Genomic DNA, 23,393 nt, shown 5'->3' with positions numbered 1-23,393 from the left:
TCATTTAATGAGCTAACTAGTCTGAATTAAATGTCAAATTATAAACATTTTGGCCCATATTCCAGCCTGTTTTCTTCTCAAACAATCAATACACAACAAATCAACATTTCTCAAACAATACGGTTGAGTGTTCACTAAATTTGCTTTTCAAAAATGTTTTCACTGTAGGTTTTCACATCCTTATGCCCATCCTCATTCTCTCTCATCCATTTAACCAAAAGTCTGGGGGAGGAGGAAACGGTGCTTAAGTCTTAACTATACCCATCGTCTTTAGGAGAGTGTTACCCCACAAAACACTTGGAGAGGTGCTTAGAGCATCATGCAATAACCAATATTTAAAATACTACACCTTTGCAAACTTGACAGAAACCATAATTTCTTCCAATGTAAAAGCACTCAGAAACAAAACTAAACAAGTACTACAGTTTATGGTACTTTCACTACACAAAATTAAATGGGTAGTAAAAGTTATACATGATTGAGTATATTTATAGCACTGCAACAAAACCAAAAAGATGAATGTATGTGTGCTTATCACATTTGACTTGGGCTTGTATTAATCAAGATAATTATTCCATAAATGTATACGGTCAATCACTTAAGTGCAACAATTCTATACTGAAAATACAATCGTTAATTTCCATTAGGTAGAGTTCAAACAGGGTACATATAAATCAGTAAGACATAAGAACTAAGTAATTGTTCAAATTTTTATTTTAATGCACAGTATGAGAAATGAACTTTTTAATCAACTGAACTGTATGGAAAATGACACAGCAAATAAATTAGACCCATGTTAAAACAGAAGGTCAGCTAAAATGTCCAAACTTAAGGATACACTGGGCATAGATAAACATAGATTCCACAGTCGTCGACAAGAGGTTAAAGTCTTTCAAACACAACTTTGTTATGAACTGGTCCAAAGATCAACAGCATATGGGAATGCTTAACAGGGGTGGTGATCAGGGACACGTTTCCTATAAGGAAAAACATATATTTAAGAAAAAAGTCAACAGTAAAAAGTGAAAGGCATGATTTTAACCAAAGTTTTAAACTAAATACAAATTAGGTTAGAATTCTAATTTTATTAAAACCATTATAATCCTGCTACGGTTTGATGTTTGTCACCTTTAAAATTCATGCTGAAAATCACCATGTGGCAGTATTGGGAGGTGGGGTTTTTGAGGGTTCTGCTCTCATGAATAGATTAATGAGGTTATCATGGGGGTAGGACTGGTGGCTTTATAAGAAGAGGAAGAGAGACCTGAGCTAGCAGCTCAGCCCTCCTTGCCATGTGATGCCTGGCACCACCTCAGGACTCTGAAGAATGTCCACATCAGCAAGCAGGACCTAAGCAGATGTAGCCCCTCAACCTTGAACTTCACAGCCTCTGTAACTGTAAGAAATGAGTTTTTCTTATAGGTATTCTGTTATAAGCAACAGAAAAAGGACTAAGACAACCCAATTCTCTCAAGATGTTTCTAAGTCATGACTAACATTCTTCAAATACTCTGCTATTGTAACAGGACATTAGAAAATCTGTGGAATGTGAAGGCCTGCAGTTATTTAACAGTTCTCAACTTCTCCTCCAACCAGCCTACACAACAAAGATGAATTCTCCAGAAAAGGGCTAATTCATGTGTTAGGGAATTTTACTAAATTAATCAGATAATTACGTTTAACCAGAAGTTGTAAAGTGACAAGGCTCTGAGGCTTCTAGATGAAAATCTCTGGAATGCTATTACTCAAAAAAAAAAAAAAAAAAAAAAAAAAAAAACACCAAACCACACACACAACTGCCAATTGATAAGCTGGTGATTGGATAGTGTAACTCACTAAAGTATGCCAATGTTATCCCTCACATTTTTTATTCTTTGGTGACCATAAAGTGAAGGGGCACATGACAATCTTTTGGAAAGACAAAGAGGTAAGGGCATTAACAAATTTTTTTTACTTAATATTTGTTCAAGGAGAAAAAACTTGAGAGACACTGCTTCTCAAGGCCAGCACAACAGTTAAGAGAAGCAGCTGAACAAGTGTTAAGAACAGACTCAAACCTTCTAACCTCAGTAGCTTATGGGGGAACCAGGATGCTAACCACTCTCAAAAGTTACCATGCAGCTATCACAGGGCACTAATCTGAAAACAAACAAACAAACAAACAAACAAACAAACAAAAAAAACCCGAGTCCTTTGGAGGGCAGTAAGGAGTATAAAAAAGAAGTTCACAGTGCAGTAAGTTTGGGAAGGCTGAGTTAAACAAAAATTATTCCTGTTTTTTTTTTTTTTTTTTTTACTGCAAATTACTCAGAATTTGTAATGTAATTTGTGGATAAGGGCACTGAATTCTTGTGAAGATTTCTGAGAGTAGGTGTGGTTATGTGACCTTGCCCTCCAAGTCAGAACACTTTAGAGCAGCGGTCCCCAACCTTTTTGACACCAGGGACCAATTTCATGGAAGACAATTTTTCCACGGACAGGGCTGGGAGAGATGATGGAGCTCTGCGACAGGGTCCCTAATAGGCCACAGACTCATACCTGTCCGCAGTCCAGGCTGGGGGACTGCAGCTTTAGAGAACTCGGTTACCTTTTGCTATCATTCTGCTTAAAGACAACAGAAAACATCACAGCATTCTATTATTCCAAGAAAACTTTCTGTCAACTTTTTCCCTCACCTATTATCAAAATATGCTTCCCATTAACCTATCCTCCCAATCAGAAAATCTCTGGATTTCTCAGCCCCGTGTTCTTTCCATTACATCACAGCGGACTTTCTCTCGACATCCAAATCATTTTCTACTCTCCATCCTCTAACAGTAACCAGACAGCTATCATTCATACAAGCAAGCCAGTGAAATGAGTGCTGCGAAGTTTTGCACAAAGTAATTCACTGTAATCTAGTTCATTTAAGGGTATAATTTTCCAATATTTCTACTTCCCTCCTGTACCTATGGATAAACTCCCCATGCTCTTACCTAAAAGCATCTCCTCCTGTGGCCCTCTAGATCTCCATGCCTCTCTTAGCCTAGGGAACATGCCTAGTGGACTGTTCCCCTCTTCTGCATGTTAGTCCCCTTCTACTAAATCTCTCCCACTGAAACATGCTGAGTTTTCACAGTAAGACCCACACTTCCTCTAACTACTGTACTACCCTACTTTTCTGCTCCCAACCACAACAGACTCCTGAAAAAAGTGGTCTATAAACACTTTCTCCAATTCCCCTTTTCTAGTCTTTATTGAACCTACCTCAGACTATTGTCCCCTTCAATTTTGACATGTTAAAACCCCTTGTCAAAATCATCAATGCCTTTCCTATGTTGCTAAATCCATTTTTTTCTTTTTTGAGACAAGAGTTTTACTCTGTTGCCCCGCCTAGATTGCAGTGGCAACATCACAACTCACTGCAATGTCAAACTCCTAGGCTCAAGCGATTCTCCTGCCTCAGCCTCCCAAGTAGCTGGGACTACAGGCGCAAACCATGATGCCCAGCTAATTTTCCTATTTTTTACTAGAGACAGGGTCTCGCTGTTGCTCAGGCTGCCCTCAAACTCCTGGCCTCAAGCAATCCTCCCAACTTGGCCTCCTAGAGTGCTAGGATTACAGGCGTGAGCCACTGCCCCTGGGCACTAAATCCAATTTTTAAGGTACATTTTTAGTCCTTACCTTACCTGGCCTATTATCATTTTAGCAGGTTATCATCCCTTCTCCCTAAATACCTTCTTCATTTGGCTTCTGTTAGATAACTCCTTGGTTTTCCTACCCTCAGTGGCATCCCTCCCTTTTAAGAATTTCCTATTATGGAAATTGTCCAATGTACATAAAAGCAGAGCGATTGTATAATGAATCCTTATGTGCCTATCACCCAGTTTTAACAATTTTCCACACATGTACATTCCTTCTTAGTGTCCTAGGCTGGTTGCTCTGAATCTTTTCAAACTTATCACAGGAGTTCTCCAGCTTTCAGTACTTAAAATCCCTTTCCTTCTTTAGCTGTAACATTCACTCTTAGAGATCCAACCAGTCTCAGTTTTAAATACTATATACAGGCTGACAATTCCTAAACATGTAATAACTATAGCTTGAACTTCTCCCCTGAACTATGGACTCAACTATCCAACTGCCTTAATAAGACACCTAATGTCCCAAATTGAAACCCCCATTTTCTTTCCTTCTTCCTCCCTCCCACAGCCTCCCCCATCTCAGCTAAGAGAAACTCCATTTTTCCAGACAAAAACCTTGAATTATCCTTAATTCTCTTTCGTCTCATACCTTATATCCAACCTCCCGGCTCCACCTTCAGAATATATCCATAATCAATCCCTTCTCACCATCTTCACCATTATTTCCTGGCCCAAGCAGCCACACTCTCTCATCTCCCTGAACTCCCACTAACAGTAAAATGAATGGTTTTGGTAACTACTCACAAAAGCAATTAAAAATTATTAACTGAATCTTCAAGAATTAAGATTTTCTTGCCATTTAACCATTTTTGTGTGAATGAGTTTTTTAAATATTAAAGAAAAACTGCTGACATAAAAACACTAAGAAATCCTGCACATTATGCGCTTAAGCTCTCGCTACTGGGCCCTCCTCCTAACCCCCAGGCTCTCCAGTACTTGACTTTCCAAGCCCAGTTCTTTTTGTGCCCTTTAAATTCTGTTGCCCATCCCTCTTACCTCCTAACTTTTCTAACTTAAATGTAAGCGATGTGATTACACAGTTTAAACAACTTCAGAAATACTTTTATCTAGGCAAAAATGTCTCCACTTTTCCATTAATTACAATTATTAAATACAGCTTCCTATTTTGTTTCAGTGTAATTTTTTTTTTGAGAAATAGAAGTGCTACCAGTACCTTGGTGCTGCTTTGATAATGTTGTCCACACGAAGAATAACCTCTGCTGCTTCAGCTGCACTCAAAAGCACTTGTCGCTTCACTTGAAAACTTTCTGTTATACCCAGTATAGCCATATCTCCAATGGTACCTTCCCTCATATCTGAATAAAAAGTGTTTATTATAAGCAGTTTTAACAAACTATTATATCAAAACACCTCTAATGATTTATAAAAAAATGAAATCGATCCTGTTATTAATAAAGTAAGATTACAACACCCAACAACTTGATTTAGTAAGAGGATCCACCTATAAATGCGCTCAAGGAAAGGCTTTTAAAAAATTAAAAGGTAAACCACTGATCCATCTATATTAAAAGGGCACCAATGTCAAATAACAAAAAAATTATACAGAATACCAGACCACTTAGTTAATTTTCTACCTATCTTCATCTGCACCTATCTATATAAAATTATTGCAAAGAATTTGCTTATCACTACTAACGTGCAATCTTAAGAACTGAAAGAAAATTTAGAAGTCATCTACGAAACTTCTCATTAAGAATTCTACTTCATCTTCTGAAAGATTAGTAATTGGCCCTCTCTTATTTAATGACAGGATTATCTACCTGCTTAAGACTATTCCTGTAATGTACTACAAAGCTTGTCAGACCTGGAGAGTTGGAGATCTATGATCTGTGCTCAAGAATGTCTCAAAATAGGTTCATCATGAAATTAGGAGTTACCACTGAGTATTTAAGAAACACAATCGTTTACACTTTTTTCAGACTATGAGTACTATTTATGCATTTAAATCCCATAGTCATAGTTACAAATCTTTTAACTAGTATCATACCTTTTATGGAACAAGTTTTGGTAGTATTGAGAATATGAAGTTAAACACACTTTCCAAGTATATACAATGGTTACAAAAGCATGGGCCACAGGAATCTTTTACATGGTTATCATGAGAACTTTTATCTCCCTCCACCAAAAAAAGAAAAAAACTTGAAGACAATTACTGTTAACAACCACTACAAAGTTCCCCTTGATTTCTTACCCAGTCCAGCAGTTGTATTGCCTTCGCTGTGAGCAGCTCGGAGTTGTGCCACCAAATCTGCACTATCATAGCCTGCATTGTCAGCTATGATGGTTGGCAACTATAAAATGAAGAAAACAATTAACTACCTACTCTACTATCAGAACCATTGATTTACTAAGTAGGGTAACTTGTTAAAATTAAACATTTGGAAATGACGTAAAATATGCTTCCTTTTAATTACTGCTCACAAAGAGGATATACTCCAGAATCAAATTTAAAAGAGGTGTTAACCAATTCATTTTCTGTTCATTTTCAAACTATCAGTTACTCACAAAACTTAAATTCAGATCTCTTATTTGTATTAACTTACCATTCTCAGTGCTTTAGCATAAGACTCCATTGCAACAGCTTCTTTGCCTGGTGTTCTATTGGCAAGCTGTGTCACAGCATGAGCCATCAACATCTCAGAACAGCCTACAGATTAAAATTCCAAAAAAAAAATATTGTTATGCTCAGTTATCTTCAAGACATGAATTTCTGACTTCCCTTCAGATATGTCAAGCATTTTAAAATTAAGAGCAAAGGGAATATAAAGTTTCTATAAGAACCATTAAAACCATTTCTTATACTTTAATGAAAGAAAATATGTTCAATATTTTCTAAATGCTTACCTCCTCCATAAACTGTTCTAGAATCCTTCACAGTTTGAGCAAGAACACACAGTGCATCATGCAAAGATCTTTCCGCTTCATCTAAAATTTGTTGAGTGGCACCACGCAAAACAATGGTGCAAGCCTCACCTAAAGGTAAAACAATATTCTTATTGTCACAGTGACCACCTAAGTCATAAAACATAAAACAGTTTGCTTTCTATTATTTATGTAGGTGTTTTTTGTAATATTAAGTTTTGAAAGCTGACGCATCTTCTACTGTTATGTGTTCTCTTCGCTAACAATCTAGGTTCATAATGGCTCCAAGTAATCAACAAAAAAAACTATGTTCACTAAGGCGTGGCAGAAATGAGGTTGACCTCAAAAGGGACTGAAACAAAACATGATATATAAATATATATGTGTATATATATATATAATCATATCTTAGAGTTTCAAAAGTTAAGACTTGTAAGATACCATTTTCTAGTAACTATAGTAACCATCTTTCACTTCAACAGAGCCTACCAAAGATTCAGGTACCCTAACCAGGATTTACATAATCACTCACCAAGGGCAACCCCAGAAAAGTGAATGAGTTTATCTTCTCCAATCATGACTTCCTCAATAAGTTTGCAACTTCCAAGCTTCACCAGTTCTGGGTGATCAAAGGTAGAGGCAATTTCACCACCTATAAAACGTAAACATGTATTAATTAAATGCATGACAGGTTTAAAATTCCTGTTTTCTAGCAAGCAGTAATGGATAGAAAACATGTTATCTAACATTTTAAAAATTGATTGCTAGCTGGGCACAGTGGCTCATGCCTATAATCCCAGCACTCTGGGAAGCCAAGGCAGGAGGATAGCTTGAGCCCAAGAGTTTGAGACCAGCCTGGGCAACACAGCCAGATCTCGTCTCTATTTTCTTTTTAAAATAAATAAAATAAAAAGCTTAGGTTTTTTACTTTTGGTTGGGAAATTTCAGAGACTGCTTTGTGTTCTAGATGAGAGACAAGATAGATACTTGAGACATCATACTCAAAAGTAAGACTTAGTCTATTTCTTCTTGCAATTAAAAACAAAACAAAGACTACTTGTCTTATGAGCATTTTCACTTGATCCTTCTACATCTGCTTATATTTCTTTCTTTCCTTCTTTTTTTTTTTTTTTTTAAAGAGATGGATCTCACTGCGTTCCCCAGACTGGAATAGAGCAGACTACTCACAGGCACAATCATAGCATACTAAAAGGCTGAACTCCTGGGCTCAAGTGATCCTACTGCCTCAGACTCCCAAGTAGCTGAGACTACATGCACATGCCACCATGCCCAGCACAAGACATTTCTTGACATTTGCAAGAATCAATGTCATATACCTTATAACTCAACACCTAAGGATAAGAGCCAGCATGGGATCAGTTTTGCAGCCATAAAGTTGGTCTGATTGATGCAGTAAACTTTCTTCTGGGTGGGTGTGTGTGCGTGAAACAATTTCAGGTATCAAGACCTTGTCATATCAGGTTATCCTCTGTGGTATCATAAAAATTTATTTCTTAGACCTTTAAAGCAGGTAAACCTACTTCAAAATAATGAAAGGAAAATATCTCCAAATTATAAAGTGTTTTAAGAAATCATTCTGGGATGAGACCAAGTCTACTCTTCGAATATTAGTACACTTTAATTTTTTCTACTATTCATGACAGTTCCAAATGGAATATAACAATCCCAGTGACTTCGTATCTCAAAACCCAGGTCTCCTTAATTCTCATTCCCAGATGCCAAGCCAACTTTACTACCTATTCAATTCATTCATTTTCAAGGACCTAACATTTAGATAAAGATTGCTAAACTTAGTTTTTTGAGCACTACTTAGAGAAACCATTACCTCAAGAAAACACAAACAAGCTGCACTCTGTCATTTTGATATAGACATAGACATACCTAACTTGTAAACACAATTTCTACTCAGCACAACTGGGATTGTATCACTCATGCTTCCACTGAAGGGTGCTGGAGTATACTGACTTTCATCATACACTGCTGGATTGTTTCACTTACTTCAGTATCTATTACTTCCAGAAATTGTTAAAAATTAACAAAAGTAATATTTAAGTATAAGTTAAGTACTTGACCCTCTCTCCAGCAGACAGTATGTGTTCAATAAAGGTAACTACTATAACTGTACTACTATATTGTACACAAAACATTAAATTACTTAACAACAGAAATAAATGAATAAACTCAATAAAGACTCCTTTTATAACCTCTAGTTTGTTCAGATTATGTTTACAACAGTGATCTTATAGGTTTCTGAGAAAAAAAACCTATTATCTTTAAAGCAATAACTTAACAAAAAGAAATCCGCACCTACGGCAAACCTGGCATATAATTTAGTATAGTAAAAATAACATAACTAAGTATACTTTAAAATAACTGAAACTGGAATGTTCCCAACACAAAGAAATGAAAAATGCCTGAGGTGATGATGGATACCTCATTACCCTGATTTGATTTATTCGTGTTGTATACCTGTGTCAAAACATCACATGTACCCCTATAAAAGATATACAACAATTATGTACCCATAATAATTAAAATAACTAAATTAAATGTATCCAAAAGTGTAAATCAGATTTCAGAGTAACTGTTGAGATTCTAAGCCCCTTAAAGGGACTTCTTTGTATCTTCAACAACGAGTTGCATAAAGTTAACACTCAATAAACTCAAGAGTGACTATTATGCTTCTTAGAAATCAATGCTTTTTTATCATACCTGTGACAAGAGCTAAGCGTTCCACACCTGCAAAATCTGCATGCTCAATAGCCATAACACCAGCAGCACCAAAGAGCTGTTCAGGATAATTATAAATTAACTGCCTGTAAATAAGGTACATAAAAGCAATATGTTTAAAACTGCTACTTCACAAGATAAACTACATTAGACTAAAAAACAAGGAAACATTTTTATCTCACCAGTAACCATAGAAATGCAAATTAGAACAAGATACTATTTCTCACCTGTACTTATGACTTATAAATTGTAATACTAATGCATCCATGCTAGCACTGAAAACAGGCTTTATTATATTGCTGATTATATAAATTGCTCCCATAATCCTGGAAAGCAATTTAGCAGTAAGGAATCAAAAATCTTACCTACATTTATATGTGGAAAAAATTAAGTCCGAGTGAAAAAAGGACAATGTATTTTTATGCTTTCATTTCTGGGCATCTACAGCAATAAAACTAAATATTTAAAATCTTAATAAGGTTATTTCTAAGACTTTTTATATTTAACAATGCATCTTGCCAACAAACTAAATGTCCACTAGAAGAGTGTGCATAAACCATAATTTAATGGTTTATACTATGAAATGGTTTCAATTATGAAAATCCATAATTTAGAGCAAAAATATGCACAACAGTTCCTAAATAACAAATCACTAATTCAACATAAGTAATCCAATATAAAGCATCTCCATAAACTTTTGTAGCAAAAAACTCCTTTCTCAGATTACCAATATTGTTAGCACAAGCAAACACAGACCTGTTAATAAAGCAATTTATTCCATGCTTAAGAATACGCTCAACTTTCTCCTTCATTTTTTCCTTTTCTGCATGTTCTATTTCTGCAACCTTTGCTGTAGAATCAACTCTTACCCGGGAACCAAATATCTAAGACAAAGAAAAGCACAAATAGAGCATCAGTTTCATTATTTCTATTAAAGAGTCCCACAGCATATTTCAACATTTTCATCAACGTATATACCAAAAAATATATATACATGTAAATACATAAATATTCGTATATATATACTTCAAGCTTTTTAGTGAAAATTATTCCAACCTGAGTTTACAGCAGTCAGAAATTAGAATTTCAAGAAATGTAGTTACATACCTTTATTTTGTCTGTATCCATTCCAGTATTTGCAATAAGAATTTTAGCATTTTCAATTCGCTTAGGTTGATTTACTCCAATTTTTTTATCCAACAGAAAGCCTACAATAAATAGAAGGGTAGTCCTGTATTAAATACTTCAATGCTACATTAATAAGTCTTACAAAACTGTTTTATCAAATTACTACTTAACAGAAAACATGTTAAGTCCAATTTACCAACTTCCGGCAACCTATAAAGCATTCCACTGGACCAGCGATCACAAAATCAACTTAGTGAGTTATTTAAAAAATAATATATGAAACAGAAAATATAAGCACACAGTACAGATAGTAAAAGTAAACAGTATTTTGAAACTTTTATTTCAAATATATATTACACACACAGGTATGAGCTGCAATGTAAAGCTACTAGGCTAAGTCCACTTTCATTAGCTTAAAATCAACATAAGAGAAAAGCAGCTGTGAAGATTCAGACACACACAGGATACTGCTAGAAATTACTGAACTTCTCAAAGAATTGAGGCTGCTGGTAAAATGAAAAAACCAGTCAATGGAGTCAAGTAAACCTGGCCCCAACATGCACTTGATGCTCACTGGCTATGTAACCTCAGACAAATTATTCACTCATCTATAAAACAGGAATATAACTAGTGGCAGCGAGATACTAGTTACCAGCCTACGCCAGTTGATTTGGAACCATCGTATTAACTCACTACTGCCTACCTTTCCAGGCATTTTTTAGTTGCGTGAGAATCTTTTTTTATCTTAAGAAGCCATTATTATCTTGAGTTTTCTGCTCTATTCAACTGAACCTAATCCTCAATGCATCATCATAATGAGAACTAAATGACTAAAATGCCTATTACAATGCCTGGCACAAAACAGACATTCAAGAATAGAACTGCTCATGCTACTATCCTTGTTTTACTAATCTTTCCCTACCAACAGCCCCATTAAAAATCTACAGAACCCTTGCACGTAAATTTTACCAAGAACATTTTCAGAATTGGTACTTTCTTAAAATAAACAGACACATATGACATACAGCAAAACCAAGATTTCAAATCACAGGTAAAAGCAGAAGCCGTAAAGCATAACCTAATCCTTTTTTTCCTTCTCAGAGAATGCCTATACTTTCTATAAATCATTTTCTGAAGTAAATACAAGGTAAAAATACTTTGAAAAACTATGTGCTATAACCGTAGTATTAAAAAAAAATAGTTGCTAAGACTCACTTATCACTCAAGAATTAGATCCTCACATCCTATAAACATATACGATTATTTATCAAATTAATTTTTTTTTAATTTTTTAAAAAAGAACTAGTCACCCTTCAGTACACTCAGGGTACTGATTCCAGCACCCCAATGTCTAACAAAATCTGCACATGAACTCAAGTCCCACAGTCAGCCCTAAGGAACCAGCAGATACAAAAGCTGCTGTTGCCCCCTCCAAGAAGGTTTCGCATACTGAGAATACAGTATTTTCCATCTGCTTTTGGTTGCAGATGCAGAATCTGTGAATATGGAGGGCCCACTGTATTGAAAAATAAGTTATTTAATAATATTAATTTTAAAAAATAATAGAAGCCCATGTATAGGTTGGGCCCACACAGTTCAAACCCATGTTTACAGGCAACAGAGCAAGATCCTGTTAAAAAAAAAAAAAAAAAAAAAAAAAAAAAAAAAAAAAGGCTGTAAAGCGTCACTGGTCCCAATTAACACATTAACTGCCATGTGAGTTGTATTTAACTCATGCTAGTTTTGAGCCAGGGGCTTCATGAAGCATATGTAACTCACGTCTCTTCACGCCGGGAGCCTAGAGAACTATTTTTCAAGTTGCATATAACTCATTCACAGAAAACAATAAAAAATAAATTTTTCACAGGATCGTTTTGTTTTTGAAGTTTTTATTCTATTTTCATAATAATAACACTGTGGCCCCAAGGAAGAAACACTTTTTTCTAGTATGGCAGTCAATATGTTAACTAAAAACAAGATTCACTCAATATTCAGCCCTCAGCATCTGATCAAAGCTTCTTTCTGAGATTTGACATTCATACATACCTTCATCTAAATAGGAATCTGCCAGACTTCCTCCTAGCTTCTTGATGACATGAATTGCCTCCAGATTACCAGAACCCTTCAGTCTGAGAACAGCTTCTACAGCTAACTTAGTAAAGTGGTCTTTGTGATGAGTAAGAAGTTTTGAGGATAATGTTGTTCCCGCAATATTCATTAAATCTTGACGGAATTTAACTTCATCAGAACTAAACCAACCAAACAAAAAGAAACTCATGCCTGTTCTTAAAATGCTTATACAAAGATATCAGCCCTAACTTTTCAAAAATTTTTATCCAGATGATCATATGACAATAGGTAATTTTACCCTCTCAGGCCTCTAAGTCATATGAAAAGAACTAAACCTCACCAGTAATAAACAAACACAAATTAAAGGATATTATTTATTATTTTCCCATCAAACTGACAAAAAAACAAAAAAGGAGGGAAGGAAAACAAGCAAACAATGAATATCAAATGTTGTCAATAATACAGGGAAACAAGCATTGTTTTATAGCTAGTGAGAGCACATATTAATCTATTTTTTCCAGAGATTTGGTAATGTATATAAAAGTGCCTTAAAACACATACTTACCTTTGGACTCAGCAATTACACTTCTAGAAACATTTTAGGAGCAAATTTGTCACATTATTATAAGGCTAACAATTGTCAAAAACACAAATCTTCACCTATAGTCAGGTTAAGTAAATCACTCTAGCCATATACTCAAAAGCCTAACTCTATCATAACTAATGCTACAGAAAATATTGACACCCAAAAGTGTACTTGTTTTTTAAGTAGGTTAAAAAGAGGCTAACACAACCTCTACACAATGATACTATTTGTTTTGTTTGCATGTTTGATTATACATGTAAAAAGACTGGAAATCTAAACTTTAACTTTAGTGGCTATCTTGGGAAGGTGAAATGGTTTTGACTATTGGGGGTGGAGCTGCAGGATCATGCTTGTGTATGCTTTTCAGTGCATAGAGCATGTTATGAAAGAACACTAAATGTTCAGAACAATAGTACTTTGGTATACCAACCCATGATCAACTGCAGAATTCAACAGAGCCTCTCTTGCAGCCTTTGTGGCTTCTCTCCAACCCGCAATGATGGTTTGTGGATGAATCTTTTTTGCAATTAAAGATTCTGCTTCCTATTAATAAACAGTTACAGAAATAAAAAATTACAAAAACAAAGTTAGTAAACACTCATCAATAGTAAAGATGTAGGAAGGACTCAATTACTTCTGGTATTCAAAACCACAGCAGCAAACAATAAAACAAAGTTAGAGTTGCTCAGTTACTCTTACCCTCAGTAATTCTGCTGCTAAAACAGTAACAGAGGTAGTGCCATCGCCAACTTCATCATCTTGAACTCTTGACATATCTAGAAAAAGAAATTAGTTACCAACTTAAAATTACTTCTCTGTAGCTCACTAAGTTCTCCAAAAATAACCACTACCAATCTAAATCTCACTTACCTAGGTTCCTAGCCTGACAAATTCTTTGGAACTTTATGGCATGAAATACAATAGTTTTACCACCAATTATTACATAGCACTCCTAAAGGTATATTTACAGATGGTCAACACAGGGTATTAAAAGTTATTTTAGGGCCAGGTGCAATGGCTCACGCCTGTAATCCTAGCACTCTAGGAGGCCTAGGCAGAAGGACTGCTTGAGCTGAGAGCCCAGGAGACTAGCCTGAGCAAGAGTGAGCACCCATCTCTATAAAAATAGAAAAATTAGGCCGGGCGCGGTGGCTCACGCCTGTAATCCTAGCACTCTGGGAGGCCGAGGCGGGTGGATCGCTCGAGGTCAAGAGTTCGAGACCAGCCTGAGCAAGAGCGAGACCCCGTCTCTACTAAAAAATAGAAAGAAATTATATGGCCAACTAAAAATATATAGAGAAAAAATTAGCCGGGCATGGTGGTGCATGTCTGTAGTCCCAGCCACTTGGGAGGCTGAGGCAGTAGGATCGCTTAAGCCCAGGAGTTTGAGGTTGCTGTGAGCTAGGCTGACGCCACGGCACTCACTCTAGCCAGGGCAACAAAGTGAGACCCTGTCTCAAAAAAAAAAAAAATAAAAAATAAAAAAATAAATAGAAAAATTAGCCAGGCATCATGGCGTGCAACTGTAGTTCCAGCTACTCAGGAGGCTGAGGCAAGAGGATTGCTTGAATCCGGGAGTTTGAGGTTGTAGTTGAGCTACAATGATGCCACTGCACTCTAGCCAGGGCAACAGAGAAAGACTCTGTCTCCAAAAAACAAAAAAAAAAGTGATTTCAAAATGTTAAACATTATATACACTCACCAACTAAAACTTTAGCTGCTGGATTGTCAACACCAATGTTTTTGAGAATAGTGGCACCATCATTGGTTACCATAAGAGAGGAATCTCGTCCACTGCTTAGAAGAATTTTGTCCTAAAGGAGAAATATTTGGTTCAAGTTAAGACATAAGTACATCTTGAAGAATACATGAGTCAATCGGTACTCTCATATACTGCTAGTGCATAAATACTCTCATATATAGCTATTTGGCGGTATCCATTCAAACATTTTCAATGCATACACCCACAACCAAAACTTGGAATCTATCCCTAGAAACACTAGAAACACACCAACGAGGTTTGTTTCGGCACTATTAATAGCAAGAACAATGTAAACAAACTAAATGCCCATCAATACAATCATAATCAAATTATAAAATAATCAAGCTACAGAATATTTGACAATTATTTGCTTATGCTGAATTTAAAAGAGCAAGCTATAGAAAAAGCACTTATAGTGTTTTATACAAACACTACTTAAGAATATGAAAAAAAATCCATAATACATAAGATACACACCTATCTACAAAAATGAACAATATTGGGAAGATGTACATTCAAATGGTAACAGTGGTACCACTGGGGAGATGTGTAGGATTGGGGGTGGTGACCCAAGGGGACTTTCATTTTTGAAAGAATACATTCCTCTCACTTTTATAATTAAGAGTTTTAAAGATTAAAAAGCATTAAAAATGTTTGTTATTCATTATATTTCCACTAAGGTCTCTAAAACACTATTAAAACTTATAAAAATTCCCTATTTTTCTTACCATGCCCTTGGGTCCCAACGTGCTCTTTACCAAGTCTCCAATGGCGATGGCGCCAATAAAAGACGACTGGAATAACAATCAGAAAGATTGTAAGAATCAATTTTACAGAGAAAAGTACAATTTATCTTTAAAAGAATGAGGCGAACAAGGCTTACCAGACGAGCTGTCTCTGCTCTCTCTTCATCAGCTCCAGCCTTGAAGATGTTAACAGGTGCAAGGGAAAGGGACGCCTAAAAAGTAAAATCAAGAAACATTCAGCTTGAGTAATACTTTTAACATACACTTATGTTTCTTCCAATAGTCTCACAAGTACATATTTAAGGGGAAAATCCATTTAAAACAGTATTTTCAAACAAATGAAGCCTCCATCATTGGAAAAGGCATTTAAGCGGGAGGTAGGGAAGGACTTAACGGAGGGCAACACGGGGCTTTTTGGATTTTCAAGGGCGCCAGGAATACAAATTATACACCAGAGATTTTTAATGCTAAGTGTGGCAAGACTAAACACGATCTTAAACTAAGGACGAAGCAGGCAGAGGTCGCAGGCCATCGGCCGGACGACCACCAGGAGACCGCGGGAACGCGTGGCCTTCATCTTCCACCCTCGGGTAGATCCCTCCCCGGCACTCCAGGCTCCGCCCTCCCTTTCAGGGCGGAGCCGGTCCAGCACTAGAAATTTCTACGATTGAGGTGAGGCCCGGGCCTTAAGGTCCCAAGACTGGAGAGACCGAGTCAGAATGGGACGCTGGCCTTACGGCCCACCTCTGCCCCCGGCCCGCACGTAGGCCCCAGTGGCTGGCGCGGCGCAGGCCACACGCCGCGCGGCCCGTGCGTGCCATGTGCGGCAGGCTTCGGAGACAGATATAGGGAGCCTGCGACGCTGAAAGGACAGAGAGAGCAGCTGAGTAGCAGGGTACGGGGAGGCAGGAGCAAGAGGTATGTGGTAAGGAGCCAGGCTTACCATGGTTCCGAGGAGTTCGGCAAACAAGCAACTCCCTCACGGCTCGCGCCCCCGGTCCAACAGTGAAAAGGAAGCCGGAAGTGACGTTACACGCCCTACTGAAGGGGGCGGAGCCCCGGCCTGCGCGCCGCCGCCGCCGCTCGTGGCGATGCCATTTTGGTAGAACCCACCGGCTGGAAGCGCAGTCTTTCAAGCTGGAGGGGGCGGGCCTCCGCTTGCACTCCGCCCCCTGAGGTGCCACCCTCTCGGGACAAGAAAGGGACGGAGAAAGCGGGTTTGGAGTAGAACCGCCGAAGAACAAAGGCACGCTGGGCGGGGGGGTTGCCGTAGCAACGGAGTTCCTGATCGCATTTTTAAATTTCCTTGAATTTGAGTTTTTAAAATTTATATTAAAGTCACACATATAAACCGTTTAAAGTGTTATGTATTAATAATCAAGAACATAATTCACCTACTCATCACTTCGTCTACCCAGGGACAGCCATTTTCAACTTAAAAAAAAAAATTTTTTTGGTTATTTACTGTCATATTTCCAAATAACATGTTATTGCTATTTTAATTTTACATATTTATTAAGTATTACAGAGGAAGACTTCCTTTCCTTTTATTGAGGTTTAAACGCTGTTTCTAATTGGACGTTGCCCAGAAGGACAAGGTTTTGTGAACTCTGAGGAAAGCATTTACAATATTTTATCTTTGCCCCATTTATTCATTTCCAGGAATTCTTGCATTTCATTCTTTTTTTCCTCCAATAATAACATTCTTACAAACTATCTTGATAGAAATCAAGATCAATCCCAAATATTTCAATTTACTAAAAACAAACTTAATTTTTTTTCTTCAACTCCTTAAGATGTCTAAAGCAAAATTTTGTGCTTTAAAAAAATGTGTCAGTTTCCTGTCATCCACTCATACCCACTTCTCCCTTTGATTAACTGATCACTTAGCAAGCTCCTGGATTTTTTAAGCATTTTTTTTTTTAGGGACTCTTGAGTTCGTGCCATCTTCCTGCCTCAGCCCCCCTAGTAGCTTAGATCTCCTAAGTTTTTGACAATTGCTAACAATGACAGGTATTTTCAATTTTTAATTGTTTCTACCCTTCAGTTATACTCTAAGTGGGTTGATACACACCTGGGATTGGCAAGCTAGGAAGAGTCAAATCCAACCTGCCAACTGTTTTGTATGGTCCCAGAGCTAAGAATGGTGTCTATATTTTGAAGTAGTTGAAAAAAATAAAAAGAACATTTCATGACAAATGAAAATTCTGTGAAATTCATATTTTGGTGTCCATAAAGCTTTGCTGGAGCACAGGCATAACCATTCATTTTTACTCCGTCACAATACAGTACCAGAGTTTTGCAATGGTAGAGTTGAGTCATTATGGCAGAGACAGGATGGGCCCACAAAGCCTAAAATATTTATTATCCGATCCTTTACAGAAAAAGTTTGCTGACCCTGGTTTACACTATTTCTAAGGTCCAACATGAAAAGGGGTGTTCAGGCTGGACAAATTGTTATTTTAAAACTACCAAGAGTTTTCTGTTCTTTGTGGAAAAACTTGCTCATCTTTCAGAAAATGTACTTTAATAGGCAGATCCCAAATCACATTTGGGAATAAGGAAAGTCATAATGAAAAACTAAGATTGCTGTATAATATTGAAAAAAGGCTGTTTTTCTTGTGGGCAAAATTACAGACCTGGAAATATTTATTATGTCTTCCAGCAGACAAGCCTGAGACTGTGGGTGATAGAGAAACCAATGCCCCCTCCCTGCCAGGCTTTGCACAAGTAGGGTGAACATAAGTGTATTTGGATGGGGACAGGGAGGCAGTTCCTACCACCTTATGGAGCTGAAGCTAGAGGCAGCCAGACCTCTATGATGAGACCCTAGAAATTTGTCCTCTACATTGCATCTCTTGACCCTTCCTCCTTTCCCACCTCCCCGGCCTTTGATGCCTCTCACCCACTCCAGAGGTTAAACACTCAGCTTTTAGACCCAGGCTGCACAAGCTTGAATTTCAACTCTTTTATAATATATACTAGTTTTGTAATCTTGGGTGCATTCCATAGGCTTTTCAAATCAATTCATAGAAGGCCATTTCAGAGAGTGATCAACTTGCTGGCTTATGAAAAACATGTATTTTAAGCTATTTATAAATTTTGTAACAATTTGTATTAGATAGGTTACAGGGTCTAAGGAGGTAGTGAAACCTTGGGAATCCACTTGTCTGTGATAGTTTGACTTTCTCCTTGTTCATCTCTTCTCTGCCCCTTGGTCTTGGCTTCTCTTAGCTAAGCCCTCGCCCTGCCTCACAGACTTTGTGACCCTCTCCTTTCTGTGCTCCTATCTCTTCCCCTTGGTATGATTTGGCTTTCAGTGAGTTGGCTTTTTGTTAATTGGCCAGCTTCCAGTTACATCACCTCTGTGTGCCTCCATTTCCTGGTGTGCAAAATGGGAGATAATAATAATACCTATCTCACATAACTGTCACAAAGACTAAATTACTTAGAACAGTGCCTGGCCTACAGTAAGCTCTCAGTTTAGCTCAGCTATTATCATTGTTATATCTCCAGTCTTCCAATGAGCTTTGTTAAGCATTGTAGCCAAGGCTGGATGTGCCTGGCATGATGTGGAACTAGGAAAGCACCATAGGATACCGTTATTTGATGACTAGAGGTAGTTTGGGGGCAGGGTGGTGTCATGATTTGGAGTGAAATAACTAGTCGAAGTGGTAAACCACCACCAGAACAGAGTTATGGAACTTGTCAACATTCCTCAGGAACACTGAGAATACCTGGGGAGGGAAACCAAATAAAGGACTAGGAGTCCACAGCCACACTGAAATAGGGTCCATCCAGACTCCTACTGTTTGGGTAGCAGTGAGAAGGTTGGAAAACCTGATAATATCCAGAGATCACACGCAACTCTGACATTTGGTGGTTGCCAATAAAGAGACACTCTAGTCATAGATTAAGGCCAAGATTGTCTTTAAGTTAAGGCTAATGAAATGGTAGTGAAAGTACTTTGTAATTGTTAATACAATTCAAAATTCCAAGTTTCTATGAAAAGAATTTACCATTATCTGAGCAATACATTGCTTTAGATTATGTCGTTACTTTTGCTGATTCTGTTTGTTTATAGATACCTTCTGAATCCAGTGGTTCACAATGGGGATGGTAAGTGAAGCCCTTTGAGGTTATAAAAATGGTTGTGAACTACTACTATAATTTGTTTCAGTATGGGAGGGTAGAGCCATGGGTCCTAGATATTTGCCAGTGCACGGAGTGTCCTTCACAACAAAAATTTGTTCCACATCATATGTGACTTTCAGAGGTTCCACACAGGTTTTATTCACATAGGTGAATAACGTGTTATAACAGTAATGAGCATAGAACCTAAATCTGTTTTTACATATATGCAGGCCTTTTTTTAAAAAAAGTTTTAATATACATATAAAATGTCTAGGCATGCCAATAAGGTATATGTAGATTGAGGGCATATTGTATTTTATTGTTGAGAGAAATTTACTAAGAATTATTCAACCATTTTGGGGAAAATCACATTATTGACGGCAAGACTGTTTACAGTATTGGAGTCACCAATGTGATATGTTTTTGAAGTCTGCATTTGACTGTTGCATTCATGCTGACTCCACATGGAAATGCAAACATTCAACCAATTCATTGTCTTCCAATGTTCTTTAAGTAAATCCTTGAGCACAACTACTTATGCTTTTATTTTCTCCAAGAGTCATAACAACAACCATTTACCAGGTATTTACTGTGTGCAGTCCTTTGGTGGGTGTGTTCCAGGCTCTTTGATCACAGGTGTTTCCTGACTCTGTCCTTGGGATACTATGCATTCTGTTATACAGACTTGGAGATATTGTCCAGGTGGCTCCTCATCTCCAAGTTTAGATATCATGCAAGCCCTAAACCTCCTAGGGTTAAGTGTTATTCAAATATCTGTGGTGAAGGGCTTTTTTAAAATTCCAATGTCTCAGACCAATACTTTTAGAAAATATAAAGTCATGGGCTTGAATGCTGCCACAAGTACTATACATTTTTAAACATCTCAATTTTGTATTTATCTCATTGCAGACCGGTGGCAAACAGTTTACAGACAGAAGCCACCAGTCTATGGACCACATTTATAGTAGCAGTCCTTTAGGCTACTAAGGCACATCACCAATTTTTCTGAATAGGTAAAAAGCATTTCTGGTATTGACTGGGAAGTCATCTCAGGAATGAAGATAGGACAAGCTCATAATTACATCCTGCAAGAGAATCACCCAAGATGAAAGCAAAGAGATAAAAAAGACTTCTTGGTGCTTAGGTCAGGTGTGTAGAATGAGGAAAAACTGTGTTTAAGAACATGACCTCTGCAGCCGAAACACCTAGGGTTCAGAATCCTGGCTATAAATTACAGGGTGGGACCTGGAACAAGTTACTTAACCACTCTGTTTTATTTTTCTGTAAAATGGGAATAATAGAAACTATCTCCTATGGTTAACCTAAAGTTGCAAAGCATTAATATATGAACAGTGCTTAACACATAATAAACACTATTCTGTACACAGGAAGGGATGAATGTCAGCAGGGGAGATGAGGAGGTAAGGTAGAAATACCTAGCTTTCTATTTCTGTACTTCCAGCCTCGCTAGTTTGCTTGGAACTTTGTTTTGTACAGTTGTGAGAAATGTCTAATATAGGGTATTCTGAAAGGCTGCCATTTACAATGTCTTTAGAAAGATCGCTCAGCTTTGTTACTGAGGAAATTGCTGTTGACAGAAACCATCTACCCATCTGTCAACCTACTGGACATCTCCTGGTCTGTGGATGGCTCACAGACCATGAACTAAGTCCCCAGTAGAACTCACCATGTTTCTCTCTATACCTATAACCCTCAGATATATTTTTAATCTCAGTGAACTGGCACCATCAACTACCTAATCACTTAAGCCACAAAACAGGGGGTCATCCTTGATCCCTCCATTTGTCATTCCCCTTATTAGTCAGAGGTGTTGATTATTCCTCCTTAAGGCACTCTGTTATATTGGTGGCCCTGAATAAACTACACCTTTGATGTTCATGCCTCTGCATGACCTACTGCCCTTGAATCTGGGATGGGTCCATAATTTAACAGAACGCAGCAGAACTGACATTGTGCCAGTTCTGGACTTAGGCCTCAAGAAAGCTTAGCTCTTGGGAACACTAAGCTGCCATATAAAAAGACCACTGAAGAAAGACAAAAGACTACATGGAAGAAAACTAAGGAACCTAGGAGACAGCAAGAACTGAAGTTCCAGATATGACCCAGTTGAGCTGCTCCAGCCAGTCCCCAGCTGTCTGAACCATACTAGCTGAGGCACAAAATACGTGAGGGAAGAAGCCAGCCCTCTATATAGCACATGGAGCAGACAAAAGATGAACCATCTCTGCTGTGCCCTGCCCATCGTGATCTACAGCAACTTGAGAAATAAGAAAATGATTGCTGCTTTAAGCCACTAAGTTTTAAGGTGGTTTCTTGCACCGCAATAAATAATCCAAACAGTCCTTTAATGATACCCACAGGCATCTATCAGGTCTTGCCTCCATCTTTGAAAAAGGCTCCTAACCAGTCTCCCTGTTTTATTAAAATGTCATGCCCTTCATTGTATGCTCCATGTTGTCAGAGTAATCTTCCTAAACTATCATTTCTACAATGCTTAAAAATCCTTCAAGTTCTCTCACCTTATTTAAACAAAAACTCCTTAGCATTCTATGTGATCTGTCTCTCATTGCTCCCTTCTTTTCTGTCCCCCAACCTTGCCTTTGCAGTCTATGCTCCAGTCATATGGAAACTCTTGCTGCCATTGAACATCTTTTTATACCTCTGTGCCTTTGCACAGGCTATCTCTTCTCCCTAAGACATCCTCGCTGCCTCTAACCTACAAAGGTTTTCATCAAAACACCTACCTGGGAGATTACCCCAAGAAGCTTTGCTTGAAAACCTCCACCCCTTGGCTGAGTTAGATGCCCTTTGTGTGTGCCTTTATCACACCAGTTATATAAAGAATTAGGCCGGGCGCGGTGGCTCACGCCTGTAATCCTAGCACTCTGGGAGGCCGAGATGGGCGGATTGTTTGAGCTCAGGAGTTCGAGACCAGCCTGAGCAAGAGCGAGACCCCACCTCTACTAAAAATAGAAAGAAATTATATGGACAGCTAAAAATATATATAGAAAAAATTAGCCGGGCATGGTGGCGCATGCCTGTAGTCCCAGCTACTCGGGAGGCTGAGACAGGAGGATCGCTTGAGCTCAGGAGTTTGAGGTTGCTGTGAGCTAGGCTGACGCCACGGCACTCACTCTAGCCTGGGCAACAGAGTGAGACTCTGTCTCAAAAAAAAAAAAAAAAAAAAAGAATTAGAGTGACAATTTTCTCAATTGTTGTAAAGTACACAGCTAGTATCATTCTAGAGGTATCAGAGAGAAGTTAATTCATTATATACATTATATGTCTCAGTGCTTAATTCTCTGGCGGGAGGAATGGCATTGCTCCCAAGGGCTGTTCCAAACTATAAATTCTTTTGAGGACAAGGACACACACAGGGCCTAGTTCATGGTCATTTGTTAAATAAAAAGAACATGTGACTAGCTACCATCCTTAAAAGAGCTTCAAAGAAAAATTATAGAAATAATTCAAAGCAGTTTTTAATTTTTGAGAACAAATGCCCAGGTTTTCCAAGATGCAGTCTCTGCCACCACATCTTAACCAATTTTTGTATTCTCTAGGGCCTGGCACATAGTAAGCATCTAATCATTTGTGGACTTGTCTATCTCCTTCATTGTTTAAATAATGTCCAT

The 23,393-nt window shown here is 37.8% G+C and overlaps 1 protein-coding gene across 1 annotated transcript; it reads right to left on the bottom strand.

Annotated features, from left to right (window-relative positions):
* Positions 1–696: 696 nt before the first annotated feature.
* Positions 697–16,627, bottom strand: CCT2 (chaperonin containing TCP1 subunit 2). Its single transcript, XM_069489519.1, has 16 exons — positions 16,550–16,627; positions 15,744–15,818; positions 15,589–15,654; positions 14,801–14,912; positions 13,798–13,874; positions 13,529–13,641; positions 12,489–12,691; positions 10,422–10,522; positions 10,071–10,198; positions 9,297–9,400; positions 7,096–7,215; positions 6,546–6,674; positions 6,245–6,348; positions 5,893–5,992; positions 4,855–4,996; positions 697–977 (listed from the first exon to the last, which is right to left on the bottom strand). Exons 1-16 carry the CDS (start codon positions 16,550–16,552, stop codon positions 947–949), a joined length of 1,608 nt encoding a protein of 535 aa, XP_069345620.1. The 5' UTR covers positions 16,553–16,627; the 3' UTR covers positions 697–946.
* Positions 16,628–23,393: the final 6,766 nt, after the last annotated feature.

Source organism: Eulemur rufifrons, chromosome 16 (genome assembly GCF_041146395.1).
Source record: "Eulemur rufifrons isolate Redbay chromosome 16, OSU_ERuf_1, whole genome shotgun sequence".
Classification (NCBI taxonomy): domain Eukaryota; kingdom Metazoa; phylum Chordata; class Mammalia; order Primates; family Lemuridae; genus Eulemur; species Eulemur rufifrons.
This window is presented reverse-complemented; position numbering and strand designations above follow the sequence as displayed.